Source organism: Spermophilus citellus (genome assembly GCF_964194105.1).
Source record: "Spermophilus citellus genome assembly, chromosome: 3".
Classification (NCBI taxonomy): domain Eukaryota; kingdom Metazoa; phylum Chordata; class Mammalia; order Rodentia; family Sciuridae; genus Spermophilus; species Spermophilus citellus.
In genome coordinates this window covers 57,940,410-57,958,826 of record NC_138184.1, presented here as the reverse complement: position 1 = coordinate 57,958,826, position 18,417 = coordinate 57,940,410, and the positions used below count along the sequence as shown (strand labels likewise).

General features: G+C 43.3%; 1 protein-coding gene and 1 long non-coding RNA gene across 7 annotated transcripts in view; one reads left to right on the top strand and one right to left on the bottom strand.

Annotated features, from left to right (window-relative positions):
• Positions 1-18,417, top strand: part of ADAMTS9 (ADAM metallopeptidase with thrombospondin type 1 motif 9) — a 158,990-nt gene that overhangs the window by 89,161 nt on the left and 51,412 nt on the right. For all 3 annotated transcript variants that reach the window (XM_081285542.1, XM_081285543.1, XM_081285541.1), the window contains one exon: positions 849-1,025. In XM_081285542.1, coding sequence (XP_081141668.1) covers positions 849-1,025 — 177 coding nt within the window. The remainder of the gene's footprint in view (positions 1-848; positions 1,026-18,417) is intronic.
• The window catches only part of LOC308644429, a 28,125-nt gene continuing 13,124 nt past the window's right edge, over positions 3,417-18,417 (bottom strand). The window contains exons 4-6 of one of the 4 annotated variants that reach the window (XR_014020997.1): positions 16,343-16,466; positions 13,823-13,909; positions 3,417-10,634 (exon numbers count right to left, since the gene is read on the bottom strand). This is a non-coding gene — a long non-coding RNA (uncharacterized lncRNA). Of the gene's footprint in view, positions 10,635-13,822; positions 14,038-16,342; positions 16,467-18,417 lie in introns of all 4 variants that reach the window. The other 3 variants (XR_014020998.1, XR_014020999.1, XR_014021000.1) reach the window with 3 other exon arrangements.

Below are 18,417 nucleotides of genomic sequence, written 5' to 3'. Positions count from 1 at the left end.
TGTAGCTCAGTGGTTAAGGGACCTTGAGTTCAATCCCCTGTACCTAAAAATAAAAAGAAGTTGCCAGAAGGTGGAGTCTGACTAAGGAAGTAGGTCAGTGGTAGAGAGCACTTGCCTAGCATGTGTGGGGCCCTGGGTTCCAGGCACTATTTTTAAAAAATAAAATAACATGTTTGCCAGAAAATAAAACTGGCTAAGTCATTATTTCCTTTATTTAATTTTGAATAGTTGGGTTTTTTTTTTGTTGTTGTTATTTTTTGTTTTTTTCCTGGGTACCAAGGATTGAACTCAGGGGCACTCGACCACTGAGCTCCATCCCCAGCCCTATTTTGTATTTTATTTAGAGACAGGGTCTCGCTGAGTTGCTTAGGGCCTCGCTTTTGCTGAGGTTGGCTTTGAACTCTTGATCCTCCTGCCTCAACCTCCTGAGCCACTGGGATTACAGATGTGCACCACTGCACCCAGCTTTGTTTATGTTTTTAGATTTTGAATTTTACCCCAGCCATTTGTTCATAAATTAACTTTGATCAAGTTAATTGACTCCTTAACCTCAGTGGCCCCAAATATTAAGCGGGGCAAATGTTATACTCTGCCCCTGAGGAGATAATGGATACAAAACCCCTCTCAGGTATGGGGAAGCCCTCAGTGAGTGACCCCTACCACCCAGGGAGGAGGACTTGGGTCCACTGTAAGATAGTATTGCTGCGGTGACCGCTGGCTCTAGCTGTCAGAGTCACCTTGTCCAATGCTGTCATCGAGTTTGGCTAAGACAGGTTCCTTATGGGAAAGAAAATCTGTCGCTGGCCATTCAGACAAAATCACTGCAATGTCTGCTGTCCTCTCTGCAGTGCACAAAGCCATGTGGTGGAGGGAGCCGGACGCGACTGGTGGCCTGTCAGCGGTCCAACGGCGAACGCTTCCCAGATCTGAGCTGTGAAATCCTTGACAAGCCTCCAGATCGTGAGCAGTGTAACACACACGCCTGTCCCCAAGACGCCGCCTGGAGTACTGGCGCTTGGAGCTCGGTACGGCCCTAACTATTCCTGTTTGTTCCCCAAACTCTCCAATCCCAGGGTGTTCTGGTGCGGTCCCTGTGACATCAGTGTCCCCTGGCGAGGGTGTCCTAGAGGCCGTCCTGGGGAGTAGTGTGTCATCCTCTCCGAGTCACTGACAGTAGCATTAACATTTTTGCGACATGGCCAGAGGTGACATCACAAGAATCCGTGTACCTCATACAGGACCTGGTGCCAAGAAGTAGCTTCCTTTTCTAGAAGAACCATGTCCCTAGATAGTGACAGCTCATTAGCAGACACTCTCTCCTTTCTAAGCTACCGTAGCGTTGACGCTGGGGGACCATTTCTGCTTATTGAGGCCTCTGCAGTTTTTTTTCCTTCAATGACTAATAGTTCGCTTCCCTGTCATTCGGGGTACAACTCAACCACAGTCGTCACAAAGCCTGGGCCCACCAAATAGACTGAAGTCATTATGAAAAGATGAATGACCCCCAGTGGAATCAGTGACCTGGGGCCTTTCAAGGTGTCTGGAATGTTCTTCTGCCCAGACAGGAAGCCTGTTGGAGACTTTTTTTTTTTCGTCTGGTCTCTGCTCACTGCTCAGCCAGCAGCTGACATGGTGAGGCAGGTTTGCCACCGTAGGTGACACTCTGCAAACTTCTAGGGCAGCTCTTGGCAAACAGAAGGCTCAACTGTGTCCCATATCACCTTGGCTAGCTTGTGCCACAAGCTATGGAGCCATTGCGGCTGGTTCATAGAGCTAGGGCAAACATTCTGGTCAATACGTTAATTGCACTGAAGTTGAACTTAGTATTGTATCAGGTCCTATCCAGAAGGCCTTTTTTGTTCACTGTGACTCTGAGGAAAAGACTTAAACAACCCTGAAACCAGCTGAAAAGCACATTCATTGAATTGACATGGTTGATACCTGTGGATGCTTCTGGAAACCAAGGTTTTCAGTGTCTGAGGTTGTGTCTGCAGAAATAGCTCTGTGACCACTGTACTTTTGTTAGGTAGAAATCTAGAATTGAGAAGGGTTATCTCAACTGGTACTGTATCACTGAGCTGTATTCCAGAGTTTAAGAAATGTCACCCTGAGTCACATGGACAGTTCCCTGGGAGCACGTCTGTGTCCAGTAATGGCACCCTCCCCAGGTGCATGCTCTGAAGAGCACGAGAGATGACCTCAGGGTGTTGGGAACATCCCCACATGTCCAGCTTCCCTTATCACGGACTTCATGATATTTTCCATGAAATGTTCCCGCTCAAACTTATTCCATTTTCATCTCTACCAGTAGTAACACCAACACCAGAGTCACATTTCAAAAAGCCTCCTAGCCCTCCAAAAAGAAATATGTCACCAGGCATGGTGGCCCACGCCTATAATCCTATGGCTCTGGAGGCTGGGGCAGGAGGATCATGAGCTTGAGGCCAGCCTCAGCAACTCAGCAAGGCCCTGAGCAACTTAGAAAGACCTTACTTCAAAATAAAATAAAATAACAAAAGGGGCTGGGGATGTGGCTCTGTGGTAGAGCTCCCCTGAGTTCAATCCCTGGTACCAAAAAAAAAGAATGTCACTAATTTTCACCAAAAAACATGAGACTCCTTGTTACATATTCCTGTAACTGGGTGAAAAAAAAAAAAAGAAAAACAGAAATTTGTATTTCCCATGCTCTAATTCCTTAGATTGTTCTGTATTTTTTCTATGAAGTATTCCTTGGGAAAATGGCATCTTGCCAGGGTTCTATGCATGTGTACATCCATGTACACACCTACGTACGTGAACATCCACACTTATGTACATATAGATTAATTTCCACAGAATTCTCTTACTTGAATGTATTCTTAGTATGGCTTTTTTTTTTTCCTTCTCTGCACAGGATCACCACCCGCCCCCATAGATATTTTAAGAGCTTACATGCTTAAATTGTAAAATATGAACTGCTGATTATCTTAACTGAAGACATGACGTTTATTTAATATAGTTCTTCTTGGGCCTGTGTACGATTTTCTGAAATGCCAAGGAGGAGGAAAGAGGGAGAGAGAGTCAGACCCCAGTGCTCTGGCACTGCAGAACAAGTCGGTGGAGTTGTAAACTCTGTGTGCGGGCTGTGTGATGTCTAACACTCCCTTGGTACAGTGATCATTATCTGAATGTCTCTTTCAACACCTCTAACGTCTTAAGGGCAAGGCCACTTCTGCAAGGCTTTTAAGTTGTGATTTTTTTTTAAATTAAATCAAAAGTATTTTCTGGAAAAAGATACATTTGTAATATATTACTTTTCCTAACTAGATGTGTGAGAGGATAGTCTTTCAGATTCTTTTTTTTTTAATTTTTTAAAAAAATTTTCCTCTTCTGTCTATTTCCATGGTGGTGGATGCTTTGGTATACAACATCTTAGTGATTCTGAATTAAGCATACCTCAATGAATGTGTTCATAGCCATAAAGTCACTCCTACGGTGCTTGATCATTGTCACCAACAGTGGAATTCACAATAAAACGTACATTTGAGGCACTAATATATTGCTTTTAACAGAAGGCAACTTAGATTTATTAGAGTTTGGGAGTAGGAAAGGTTCCTGCAGGGTTTTTTTCTCTTCCCAAGGACTTCCACACATAGACGCTCTCATGCCAAGAATCAGCTACACTGAGTGAGGTGGCTTCCCCCAAGGTCAAAGGAAGCCTTCTCCAAGGTCGCAGTGGAGATAGCCTACTCCAGCGCTTGCTACTAAAGAGCAATATCTAGGTGAGAAAGCCCAAAAATCACTGTTATCTTTGGCTTCCAGAGTCTCCAAAATGAAGCTTCAGTGAACTTGAAGTTCAAGGGTCCACTTTAGACAGATGGTTGGCTCTGACTCACATCATTGCAGATTTAAGAATCATGATTCAGTCTTTTCTGTCCTTTTGAAAATATGTCCTTGGAACCTGGGCATGGTGATGCCAGCCTATAATCCCAGTGACTCTGGAGGCTGAGGCAGGAGGGTTGCAAGTTCAAAGCCAGCCTCAGCAACTTAGCGAGGCCCTAGGCAACCTAGTGAGACCCTGACTCTAAATAAAAAATAAAAAGGGCTGGGGAAGCATTTCTGGGTTCAATCCCCAGAACCAAAATATTGTGTGTGTGTGTGTGTGTGTGTGTGTGTGTGTGTGTGTGTCTCCTTGGACTCTCCCTTGGCCATGTTCATTTTTGAAATAAGGTTCTCCAACCACTGTGCCTTTGAGTGTACTCCTGAAGCCAAGAGGTAGACGTCGTGTCATGAATGCACATACCCCATGATTAGAACGGCAGATTGTAAAGAAAGCTTGATGCTCTCCAGCCAAAGTAGAAATCAGCTAAAACTCAAGAGCCATCTAGAGAAAGCTCACCCATCCAGATAGCTCACGCAGCAAGTTCTGCTGGGTGGTGCTATGGCTCCAGATGGTTCTATGGCGTTTCTCTGCTTGGCCCTGTGTATCTCCCTGCCAATCAACTTGGAGATGGTGGTTCTCCTTAGGAGACATGGCTTGTTGGGGTTTTTCGTGACCAACCTAAAAGTATGTGTTCTCTGAGCCTTGCTTCAGGTGCTTTAGAATACTGCTTGTCAACCCTCATAATGAGAATTTATGAGCTCGTGAAGGATCGTGCTTTGGTTTCTGCCTGGCCAACTGATGAATTGTGTCTACCTCATTTTCATGTTCAAGTTTGCAGCTTCCCATAGGTAGGAAGAGAAAAATGTTTTGCATCAGTGTTTTATCACCTCATGACACCTGTCTCTAGAAGAAAATAAAGATTGTAAATAGCACGACCGTATTTCCTGGACAGTTTTAAGCAGCCACACCTAGTATTTTCTGAATATTTTGAGCAGTACAGATTTCTATGTTTATATAATAAAGCATATTTATTTTCCATGTTATTTAATTTTATATACCATGTTTAAAAAATCAGTGTTTATGAGCAGACTGTAAAGGCAAGTAGGCTGTGTGAATTAGAAATGAATGTATATGTTTCTTCCAGTTTTAAAAAGATACATTTTAATTTTGTAAATTCCTTCCAACCTGTACCACTGCACCCTTTCCCCTCCAATCTGTGTAGCCAAGAGTCAAGCTTTATGTAATTGGATAGTTTCAAGTGTGTATTTTTAAAGAGATACTTTCAAAAATATTTCTGAATTGGAAATGATACTTAGTTACATAAACAAAAAATATATGAGGCTTAACAATTTGTTGGGTATTTTTTCTTTTCCAATACTGTTGTCCTGATTCATTGAGTTTCCACTATGAAATATGAATGCTCCATTTGTTGAATTTGTAGATAATGATGAAACATAGCCAGAAGATAAAAAAAAAAATAAAACTAGTTAGGAGAAATTGTTCTGAACACATAAGAGAAGCTAGGTACAGGAAGAAGCAAACAATGTGCATAGATTTGATCGCACCTTATTCTTTGTTCATATAACTGCCAAAGGCTTTATAAAATTTGTCAATTTTGTTTCTTGTTTACCTACAATATAGTTCAGAAAGCATTTCTTATTTAAAAAAAATATTATCCCAATAAACTGGGAAGTCTCAAGAGAGCCTACCTTTTGCAAAAATATATATTTATTTGTAAACCATAAAAATGACCCAAAAGGCCTATGGGTAACTCATTCCCCTCCTGAGCCTCCATATTGCCCTATAGTTGACTATGATCCTTGACTATGAAAGGACTAAAATAAAGGAGTTCCTATGAGCGTTAGAATATTTTTCCTAAGGTACCAAAAACCATTCCAAAAGCAAATGATGGTAATACTTAAATTCTACTGAGCATTTGCTATGTGTCTTGTCCAGTGTACACATCACATCAACCATCTTGCTATCCCCTGGGGAGGTGCTGTAAGGAAGTTTCTAGATTATGTGATGATCTGTGTTAGTGAGAAGACCTCATGTCAGTAGCTTGACTGTATTAATCTATTAATCCTACTTCAGTGGGGGAAAAAAAGCCCAGATTTCAGAATGAACTTTTTTTTTGGGGGGGGGGGAACAAGGATTGAACCCAGGTCCCTTAACCACTGAACCACATCCCCAGTCATTTGTATGTTTAATTTAGAGACAGGGTCTTCCTGAGTTGCTTAGGATGTCACTGAGTTGCTGAGGCTGACTTTGAACTCTCGATCCTCCCGCCCCAGCCTCCTGAGCTGCTAGGGTTACAGGTGTGCACCACCATGCTTGAGGCTTATGTTGATATTCAGTAAAATTTAAACATCACCTAACTTTAACAATATTAAATAATTTTGACATTGTCCAATTGATTCCAATAGAAAATCCCAATTTAGTACACCAATTGATAAATTCCCCAAATGAGCAGTTATGAAAACTTTTGTTCAAGTTTAGGGAATAAGAAAACATCCCTCTCATACCTGTTAAAGATACAATTTGAGTCAGATTAAAGGAAATGATATCAAGCCTGTCACCATGAAAAGATGTCACACTAAGCATGTGTTTTTTGTAAATATATTTTTATAAAAACGAAGACATATTTTAAACATCTTGCTTGCTAGCACTTTTTCAAAACTAATTTTTAGTTGTAGATGGACACAATACCATTATTTTATTTATTTATTTTTATGTGGTGCTGATGATCGAACCCAGTGCCTTCTACGTGAGAAGCAAATGCTCTACCACTGAGCCCCAGCCCCAGCACTTTGAATAATACAAAAAGAGCCCATTATTTGGCTGTGTCAGTGTGGAGTATAAATGATAAGATTTTTTTTTTTTTAAAAATCAGAAGAATATGACACCCAGCAGCTCAGGAGGCTGAAGCAGGAAGATCATGAGTTCAAAGCCAGCCTCACCAACTTAGGGAGGCCCTAAGCAACTCAGTGAGACCCTGTCTCTAAATAAAACACAAATAGGGCTGGGGATGTGGCTTAGTGGTTAAGCACCCCTGGGTTCAACCCCAGTTCCCTCCTCCCTACCCCACCCCCCCAAAAAGAAGAAAAATGCCAAAACAATATGACCTATAGAACTACAGCATTTCTCTGAATTTAGTGTAGTTTAAGACTTTATAAAGCCCTCCCCTCCTGTGTGTTTAGAACACTGTGAACAAGCGACTGCATGGATTTCACTGGAGACAAAACTTAGCAGTCTTGAAACCCTCTTTCTTGTCCCCACGGTGATTGTGTGCCTACTGGACTCTGTTTTTGCTTTTGGACAGCTGCTTCCTGGTAGCTGGACTGATTTCTGTTTTCATGAGTCTTAAAAGTCCAAAGTCGGTGCAGGGAGAAAGGGTAGGAGGTGCTTGGACCCCAAGGAGTGTGTCTTCTCCCCAGCTCCTGTCCTGGTGCTGTCCTTCTGGAATTGAAAGGAACGGCCACTTTGGAATGTGGAGGGGGAGGCTGAGCCTCATGAGCAGGGAGGGAACCCTGGAGGTTATAGCAAAGCATCCGGAAGATTTATTCTGTGGGGGGATAGGATGCAGGAATAAAACTCTCCCATCATTCCTTTAAAAATAAAGATATTCATTTTTCAACAAATGCTTTTAAAGTGCCTACTGTGGGACAGGCACTTTTCTAGGTGCTAAAGATATAGCCACAAACAAGTCAGAGCTTCTAATGGAAAAAAGGGAACATTTAGTAATAATTGAAGAAATCTAAAATCGTGTGATTCAAGCACTGACACTTTTCTTTCCCTCACAGCCCCACCACCACCATAAAAATAAAAATTGCTAATAAGAATATACAGCCTGATGCTGATGACGCTTGTTCAAAAAATATTAATTAGCCTCTAGTAGCTCAGGAGGCTGAGGCAGGAGGATTACAAATTTGAGGCCAGCCTCAGCAACATAGTGAGGCCCTGAGCAACTTAGCAAGACCCTGTCTCTAAATAAAATATAAAAAGGGCTGGGGATATGGCTTAGTAGTTAAGCACCCCTGGGTTCAATCTCCAGTACCAAAAAGAAAAGGAATTGCAATGTGAGTTCAGTGGTCTGAGAGCCAAAGCCAGGGTGAACTTGACTTTGCCTCCTCCTTGCTGGGGTCCTCAGGTTCCTGCAGCTGTGGAAGCTGTGGCCTGAGGGTACATTTCCCCTTTGTTATTTGATGGGTACCAATAAAAAGATCTGGAATGTGTGGGTTTCTCCACCACCCTCTTTGCATCTTGATGCTTTCTCTCAAGCTTGCTCATTTTCAAGGGTGTTTTTTAAAGACCCCAACTTCCCTTTCCAGAACTTTCTGAAATATAAAATGGGCAGCCAAGATAAGGAGGTTCATTGGGTAGTAAGGAAGATAACACAAAAGCCAACCCCAGAAACCTGTCGTTCTTACCAAGATCTGCATCCGCTGTCTCTCATAAGAAAGAGATCACGCCTTGTGGCCCACACAGTCCAATAAACTCCCATGTGATGGGCCTGTTCTGTGGCTTTGCTTTTCCACATGGAAGCCACCAGCCTCAGATTGCTAATGCCAAGCCCTTCAAATGTGCTCAAGTGAGAAGGAAACACTACACCTCTACAATTTTATTTAATGTGATTACTCTTCATTTTAAGCAGCCCCCTCTAGCTGGTGGCTACCATATTGGACAGGGTGACCTCAGGCAGAGGTATATCTCAGCAGTTAACCATGCACTAGCCACAAAAACAAAGCTTACAAAAATAAATGGAGGAGAAATCCCCTGCGTCAGCATTTAGGAGGTCTCTGTGTAGGATGCCCTCTCATCCAGCCATCAGCGACTGGACCCTGTGTTTTGGGCCTTCGTTTAGTAAAACGTGGGTGGGTGTTCCCTGACAGCTGGCAGGAGGGAAATCAGAGATCAGCTAAAAGACAGGCTGTAGGGACCAGCTGTCCCCAGAGGAGGAGATGCAAGGCTTCATTGTCAAAGCAGCTGTTAAAACAAACTCTCCTCTCGGTGTATCTCACAGTTCAAGTTCACGGTGGCAGTAAGTTCATTTAAGGAGAAAGCAGGTTTATGTGTGCAGTGGGTCGAAAGGGCACGGCTGGATGGGTGCTTTCAGCAGAAGGCAGAAGGGAAGAGCATCAGGTGGCTACCATACCTCTGCAGTTCCCAGAGACAGTTCTCTCCTCGCAGGAAAAGTTTTAGGAAGACAGCACTTCCTGGATGTGACATGGAGCAACTTAGCTTTGTAGGGTTCTGTTTTAAGGAGCCATCAGAAGATTCAGAGTTGAGGCAGTGTCTCCTCCAGCACGGATCTTCTCATCTATTTTTGCTTTTTTTTAGTTGAGGGGCAGTAGCAAGGATTGAACCAGGGGTGCTAACCCCTGAGCCCCTTCCCCAGCCATATTTTGTAGTTTATTTAGAGACAGGGTCTCCCTGAGTTGCTTAGGGCCTCTCTAAGTGGCTGAGGCTGGCTTTGAACTCTCAATCCTCCTGCCTCAACCTCCCGAGTCACTGGGATTACAGGCATGTGCCACCAAGCCCAGAGAGCTTGTCATCTGTTAACTTTGCGATCCTCAACCTTTTCAGTGTTCAGTAAACCCTTATGGGTTCATTCAGTCACCTCAGGTTGAGGACCCCAGAAATCTAAATTTATGGAACAGCATTAGCCACAAATGAGTGATGTCATCGATTCTTTTTTCTAGTGGCCAGATAGAGCTGTTTGTTTGTTTGTTTGACGGTCTCCCACGCCCCTCATCCTGAACTAAACTATAATCCTACAGTCAGGTGGTCTGAAGCTCTTTCTGGTCTATGAAGCTCCTTCTCATGTTGTCTAAGCACCAAAAAGAAAAATAATTCAAATCATTCTCCCTAAGCCACTTTCTTCTGAAGTAGCTCACAAAGTTTGATAGTTGCAGTAATCCACAAAAGAACTGATTTTCACCCACTTAGTGCGTGTCCTCCAGAATTATAGGGAGGACTTTGAGTTTTTCATATATCACTTAAATTGTGGATCTTTTGCTTTGGGCAAGAGATTATGCTAAGCAATTCACCCACGTTGTCTAATTGACTCCTCTATACTTGTTGAAGTCAACACTATCAGAGAAATTAGTTGATCCTAGATCACATTGCTGGGGAATAGCTCTACCTGAATTTGAACACAGAATTTTCTGACTTTGAAGTCACAATTTAAGATTTTTTTTTTTTTTTTGTCGTGCCAGATTGTAATGATTTCAAACATTCTGGAGTCATTTGCAGACTTTGCTCATGGGGTAACCCAAGAAAATTAAAGATAAATATGAGAAAATCCTTGCTCTTAAAAATAAACTGAGGGGCGGAGCACAGTGACACACACCTGCAATCCCAGTAGCTCAGGAGGCTGAGGCAGGAGGATCATGAATTCAAAGCCAGCCTCAGCAAAAGTGAGGCCCTAAGCAACTCAGTAAGACCTTGTCTCTAAATGAAATACTAATCCCTGGTATCTAAAAAATAAAAAATTAAACCAAGGGAAGTGCAAGTTATCAGAGGTCTTAACAAGATTTCAAGAGAAACTCATCTGGTATTTATTAAGCACCCTTTGGGGTTGCTATTTCTGACATTTTAATATATGAAGAGGAACAGAAAAAAATCAAGAAAACAAATGTAAATGCTTCCCAGTAGGTATCTAGGTAATTAGGTAGACAGATCAGATTTGATTAGAGCCACTTAGGAGATTTTTGCAGATGGTGGTGGTGGTGGTCAGATTCTTCAGGGAGAGGAGCAAGGTGCTGAAGCACTACAAACAAATTAACAAAAAATAATGAAATTAAAATTTATTGAAAATGGCCTCACACTAATAACGCTCAGATTGAAATAAAACCTGCCCCTCCATGCATCAAAATGTCACCCAGACTTTTTCGTGAGCTAACAGGAACGGGAGGATTCGAACTCTTAGCAATGTGAAGTCCAGTTCACTCCCACTGGTAAACCTTCAGCCCCTGAGACTCCTAGACTGACTCCACTTCCTCCCCTTCCCCTTCATCCTCCCAACTCCTGCTGTGTTTGTTGGCCCATGTGGCCAGCGAATGACAAGACATGCTTATGGTTGGGGAACTTGCTAAGGTGAACAGAAGGATAACAGAAAAAAAAAAGAAAAAAAAAAAACAGGAGGGATTTGCTTTCTTTTTCTTAGCGAAGACAAAAGGGAGGAAATGTAGACAGATCCCATCAAGGGTTAAGTGACAAACTTACTGGCCAAATGATTTATTTAACTGCTCCAAACCTTAATTTCCTCTGGCATACCATGCCCACAGTTAAGGGGCATGATATACTTTACGTGGGCAGACATAAATGTTAAACAAATGAATGAATAAATGAGCTCAGCTACTCAGGAGCTGAGCTTCTTATCACTAATCTAGAAATTAAAAAAAAATTTAATGGAGGAAATCATTAAAAAAAAAAAGACATAGGATCCTTCTATACCTTGACTTAGTTATATGATATTCATGTTGCAAAGTTTTGGAGACCAAAGTTTTGGAGATGATGGGATATTAGGTTTATGATTTGCTCTCCAGTTTTTCAGAAAAAGACTAAATAATGAATATAGAGGCAGGAGGAGCAAGGTTGGTAAAATTGGAGCCTCTGGTATCCCATTTGGAAGGGATAAGGGAGACCTTTGTGATGTTTTTGCAATATTCTTTAAGTTGGAAATTTTTCAAAATAAGTTATTTGTTAAAATTTAAGATATATATATATATATATATATATATATATTTTCAGAGTATGTATTTTCTTTCCCAAGGGAGTGAATAACAGAGCTGGTTTTATTATAGTATTTGTAAATTTCTGACTTGGGCCAGGTACGGTGGTACAGGCCTGTAATCCCAGCAGCTTGGGAAGCTGAGGCAGGAGGATCATGAGGTCGAGGCCAGCCTCAACAATTTAGCGAAGGCCTAAGTAACTTAGATACCCTGTCTCAAAAAATTAACAAAGGCTGGGGGGTGTGGCTCCATGGTAGAGCACCTCTGGGTTCAATTCCTAGTACGCCCCCCAAAATAATTCTGACGTATTTTAGGAAGCTGTTTTTAATCCCAGATTTGCACTGTAACGATAATAAGAGGAGTAGCTGTTGCAGTCACAGCACAAGAGAAACAGATCTCTTCTACTTTTTCATTGATTTTTTCTTTTTTTCCCCACGATTTTCTCTCTCCTGGTCTTCTCCTTTCCTCCCTGTCTCTCCTCCCACCCAGGCAACTGAAATAAAATGTCTCTGGGAATAACGCCAATTCCTGGCTTTCACTGCGAGTCTTACTATTAAATTCCAGTAAATATCAGATCATATGAAGAGCTCCCCCTCATATTTTTTTTTCAACCCATTGCTACCCAAACTCCACATTCCTTTGAAAACTAAAGACTTTTTCCAAAAATGTATGCTGTTAGTTTTCCTGGAGCCTAACAAAAAATAAATAAATAAATAAATAACCTCAATCCCTGCATTGCTATTTGCAGGACTCACCCTTGAGGTCCCTCTCTCCTTGTCCTTGGCTGTGTTTGAGTCAGACCTGACATATCTGGAGGTCACAAACATGACGTCAAGGAGGAAGTGCTGTCCCAAAGAACACGTTTGTTCATTGTGACCGGGATCTTTATTGTCGTGTGTGGGAACTGATTTCCCGGTGGACACACACCTTCTCCATAACCCCCCTGGTAGCCTCCGCACCTGTTAGCCCTGAGCCCCTGACCTGGCTGCATTGATACGTGGAAGGCTTTTTGAAACTCCCAACATAAAGAAGCTATGACTTAAAACTAAGTCACTCCTGAGAACCTTAGGGATAGTTCAGTGGTTCTCAATGAGCGGTGATTTTGACCCTCCTGTAGGCCTACAGCAATGCCTGGGGACAGTTTTGGTGATGACATATTGTGCAGGAAGTGCTCCTGGGATCTAGAGGTAGTGACCAGGGAGGTCAGGGCCAGCTTACCAGGCACAGCCTAACCCTCCCCCGCCCCCTCCCTGATCTCAAAGGATTATCTCAACTGAACTTGGGCCAAAATTGGAGCCTCTGGTGAGGACAGGCAGGTGTCCCATTCAGAAGTCAGAGTTAAAGGGACAGTTGCCAACTCTGTGTGTAATGACAGCAGAGCCGTTAGAAGTTCTGCTCTCTGGAGAGTTCACATTCCTGCGAAACGTTGCATGAGATCCCAGGCAGGCATGCAGGGCTCCCAGATCCAAATGAGGTTTTCAAGGATGAGCCAGAAGTCGGTGTGCAATTGTCCTTCCAGGCTGTGAATCTGAACATCTAGCAGCACCACTCAACTGGGAGGGAGGAAGAAGTCAGGGTGTGCCTATGTGCCCCAGTGATGGGCAGACAGTCTGCATTTTGGCACCAGTGATCAGCTTTGTAAAGAATGGCATGAAGTAGGAGGACATTGCTTCCCCCCACCCCCAATTGGGGATTGAACTCAGGGGCACTTAACCACTGAGCCCCATCCCCAGCCCTGTTTTGTATTTTATTTATAGACAGGGTCTCACTGAGTTGCTTAGGGCCTTGCTCTTGCTGAGGCTGGCTTTGAACTTGCGATCCTCCTGCCTCAGCCTCCAGAGCCACTGGGATTACAGGCATGCACCACTGAGCCTAGCTAGAACTCTGTCTTATGTATGTCATTTCTTTGCAGTCTATCTTCAGTCTGTCTGCTGTGGTTTTTCCGTCTGGAAGACACTGTGTGGCATCGGGGTCCTGGCAAGATCAGTGGCTCTGAGCTGAACTTTCAGTGCTCTCCTGGCTTTTCCAAGGTGGCGTAGTATTTCGAGTTCCCAGCTTCTGTGACTTATTTGTTTGTCTGATGTTACATTCTCAGATGACCTTCCTCCTAAATGTCACCTGTGATCTACGTAGCTGTGCAGTTATGAATTAAATTTTAAGCCATAAGAGTACTCTCTCAGTTTGGGACACAGGAGATTAGATAGAGAGTACCATAATTACTTACCTGGTCTTTATGATAAACGGTGCATTGGGCAGAATCTTTACTTCATCCTTATGTATTATGGTGGGATAAATGGCTTTAGGTCCTGGACTATTATTGGATGCATTAGTTTGTGAATTACATTAGTCGAGCGTTTCCATACACCAGGCAATTGAACAAACACACACACACAGAAAAACTTGAATTCATCAAGCCTATATTCTAGAGTGGGGGGAGACCTGTAAATAACAAAACAAGAGGAATTAAATATATTTCATGAAAGGAGGAAATAAGTGCTATAGGCGGAAGGAAAAATGGATAGGGCATAGTAGGGAAGAGAGAGGATAGGAACTATTATTTTAAGAAAGTTTGGGGAAGTCTCTGTTAAGGAGACATTTGAAAGAAGATGCTGAATGGCTTAGGGCCTCACTGAGTTGCTGAGGCTGGCTTTGAACTCTCGATCTTCCTGTCTCAGCCTCCCTAGCTGGTGGGATTACAGACGTGCACCACTGCACCCAGCTAAGTATCTTACATAAGAAAACTGAGGAATATGTGGCAGTAGACAAACCAGTTCCGACTAGTCCCAAAACCGTGTTCATAACCATCACATTTCTCTACCTCAGTCCCTGGACTCCCATCTGAATAAATCTTAGAGTAGTACAAAAATAACTTCAATTTTCAGAAAACCATCAAATATAATTGTAGTCATTCCTAATGCCCAGCCTTGCTGTTGTCTACCATTTGCATGTTAGCCAATATCTGTGTTGTATTCATCCTTTCATGGTGGCACTTGTGAGTCATTTCTTTGCCCAGAGATGGGCAGGAGGAGGGAACAAGAAAAGACAGGAAGATTTTGAACCATGCATATTAGCATTGACTGTGTGCTCTCTGAACTAGCAGCCCAGCAATGAAAGATTGGAGGGAGAACAGCTAATTTCCCCTCCGGCTGAGATACATTTCCCTGGATTCCACTCAGATATTTATTCTCATCTCAGTTTCTAGGTGGCATTAATATCCAACCAAAGCCAAGTGATTATATAAGTTGACTCCCCACCCCCCCATAAAAGGTTGCAAACTTTTCAGCACACTGCCCTCTTGGTAACCATAGGGAATTGGTTCCAGGATCCCAGACAGATACCCAAATCTGCAGATGCAAATGCCCAGTCCTTTACGGAGAATGGTGTAGTACGTGCATATGGTTTATGCATCTCCTTCTAACATTTTATATCCTCTCCAGACTACTTATAATGCCTAATAAAATATAAATGCTTCATAAAGGATTGTTATATTCTATCTTTTAGGAAATAATAACTAGAAAAAAATCTTGCATGTTAGGTACAGATGCAGTTTTTGGTTTTTCCTGAATGTTTTTTTTTTTTTCGAGGAGGGGAAGGCGGGGATTGAACTCAGGGGCACTTAACCACTGAGCCCCATCCCCAGCCCTATTTTGAATTTTATTTAGAGACAGGGTCTCACTGACTTGCTTAGCGCCTCGCTTTTGCAGACGTTGGCTTTGGACCTTCGATCCTCCTGCCTCAGCCTCCCAAGAAACTGGGATTACAGGTGTGCTCCACTGAACCTGGCTCTTGAATGTTTTTAATATGAGGTCGGTTGGATCCAGGAACCCTGACTCCAAAGAGATACAAAGGGCAGACTCCATGGTGTACTGGGCAGTTAGTCTGTAAAGATACTACCCTAGCACTAAGCTTACGAGGAAAGGCAAGAATTCAGACAGTGGAATGCACTCTGTCCTGGTGGCTTTTATTAAATCAAATTAAATTAAATTTACTTATTTAGGTACTGGGGATTGAACCCAGAGGCGCTTTACCACTGAACCACATCCCAGCCCATTTATTTTTATTTATTTATTTATTTATTTATTTATCTATTTATTTATTTATTTATTTATTTTGAGACAGAGTCTCGCTAAATTGCTGAGGCTAGGTTTGAACTCGCAATCCTCCTGCCTCACCCTCCCCAAAACAGCTGGGATTACAGGTATGAGCCACCCAGTCCTTTTTTTTTTTTTTTTTTTTTTTTTTGATTCTTTATTTTTGAGAAAAAGTCTCTCTAGATTTCCTAGACTAGCCTCAAAATTGTAATCCTCCTGCCTTAGCCTCCCAAGTGGCTGGGATTTACAGGTCTATGCAACCCTGCCTGGCTGTCCTGGTGTCTTTAAAATGTTTGATGGACACATACGTAGCTTATTGAGAAATGGTTGAGGTTTAGGGGGTGGATGTGTGTTGGGAACATGAGACAAACTGCACGTAGCACAGACAGGCCGCAGGGACTGTTTTTGGGCAGAAACATTCCTGATGGTGTCCTAAGTTCCCCAGATCTGTCCCTGACCGCCTTGGGCAATAGCATAGAACATCAAGTGAGATTGCTCCAGCACTGTCACCGCAGGCAGACTGACATCTCCAGGTGGCCTTGGGCCCCTCAGCCCAGACCTTTGATCACCTGAAAGTACCAAAACCTTTGGTCGCTGTCCCCCACCGCCATAGCTTCCCCATCAAGGATGTATTCAGACATTTCCTCACTCACCTTTGGAACAGCTGAGAGTCAGGATCCTGGGTCCCGTCTCACCCCTGCCCCTCCCTGTCGTCCTGATGGTTTTCATAGACACTCCCGCAGCCGGCACGGAGGGAGGGCTCCTGATACGTCTTCCCTGAGAAACGCCAACACCGTTATTCTAATGCCAGGTTGCAAAGAATCACGAGCTATAAGGTTGAAAGGGAAAACATAAGTAAGTCCTGCAGAAATAGGTCAAGTGCTTAAGAAAGGGGACTCCAAGAACACTTGGGGGGTGGCAGGGCCTGGTGATGGGGCAGGCATCATGTTCCCAGGGGTGCCCTGGATATGCCCAGTAGAACTCATCAGCTACCAAGTTTGCAGATTTTCTTAGCTTTTGTTTCTCTCTTTTTAAATTGTTTTATTTTTTCCTTTTAGTTATACATGACAGTCAGGTGCATCTTGACATATTATACCTACATGGAGTAGAACTAACCATTCTTGTGGTTGGACATGATGTGGAGTTTCCCTGGTCGTGTGTTCATATATGAACATGGGAAAGTTCTGTCCCATTCACTCCACTGTCTTTCCTGTTCCCATCTCCCTCCCTGTTTCTTTCTCCTCCTCCTCCTCCTCCTCCTCCTCCTCCTCCTCCTCCTCCTCCTTTTTAGTACTGGGGAGTCAATCCAGTAGTGCTTGACCACTGATCCCCATCCTTACCCCCCACCTTTTTTTCTTTTTATTTAGAGACCGGGTCTCACTGAATTGCTTAGGGCCTCACTAAGTTGCTGAGGCTGACTTTGACTTTCAATCCTCCTGCCTCAGCCTCCTCAGCCTCTGGGATTCCAGGTGTGCACCACCACTCCCAGCTCTGATTCTTTCTTGATAAGGAGAAAAACTGTAATAATCACAGCCTTGCAGAGCAAAAGGAACCCTGATTAGGTTTCCACAGCTTATGTAACTAATTTCAATTACTGCTGTATCTAATGCTAAAATATATTTCCCCTTCTACTATGAAGTTGTTACATTGTGAAGGGATAGCTAGAGAGCCCTGTGTCCCCTAATTCTCTGTAGGTGGGTGGGGAGGTAAAAATGGGAAGTGGAGGGCAGGGACGCCTCTTGCTGTGTCCCCTTATATTCCTGGTCCTGCCATTAACCCTGTTAGGCAGGGCCACCTACTTGGCTCTTATATTGACAGCAGCCTTCACATGTGCTCCAAAAGTTGACATGCGAGTCTTAGTTCCTTTTCTTAGATCTTTGTAGCATTGCAAAGACTGGGACGTTGGGGGACCAGTGGGGATGGCCAAATGTCCCATCTGGCTAGAATGACAGTATCTCCCACATCCCCTTTTCTTCTAGGGTATTCCCTGCCAATCTCATGCTTCTCAGCTTCTTTCCATGGTCATAGGTGCCAGGGTGGTCCCAGACACAAGCAGCCATCAGCAGGACTGTCAACCCTGGCTTTATGCCCGAAGGTCAGAGAACTTGTTTCCTGGTGAAGCTTGCACCCTGTTCCTCCTCAATATTTTTGGTTTTTGGTGGCTCTGTTCAAAGCCATTCTTGTTTTGTGAGAAGTCCCATAAAAGCCTTTTTTTTTTTTTCTTTTTGGTGTTGGGATGGAACTCAGATTCTCCTTCATGTCAGGCAAGTGCTCTACCACTGAGCCGTATTTTATTTAGAGACAGGGTCTCACTGAGTTGCTTAGGGCCTTGCTAAGTTGCTGAGGCTAACTTTGAATTCAGGATCCTCCTGCCTCAGCCTCCCCAGCTTCAGGAATCACAGGCGTGTGCCACCGCACCTGGCTGGAGCTATGCTTTTTTGACCCAGGACTGTGACCACTCCCACAGCACCTGGGCACAGCAAGGAAACAAGTGACTACAGAGAATGTATAGGGTGACATGATCACAGTTGCTGATTCTTATCTCTGATGCCAAGTCTGTGTCTCTGGTCCTTTGAAGAACTGATATCACAAAATACTAAAGAGAAACGGCTCGAGTTGAGAAAGAAAAATATATAAAAGACACATGGCATTCGGATGAGGTACCTTAGTTTTCTGTTTGTTGGTGAGAGGTCCCCGTATTGGTATCATCTATAGGAGGAAAAAGGGC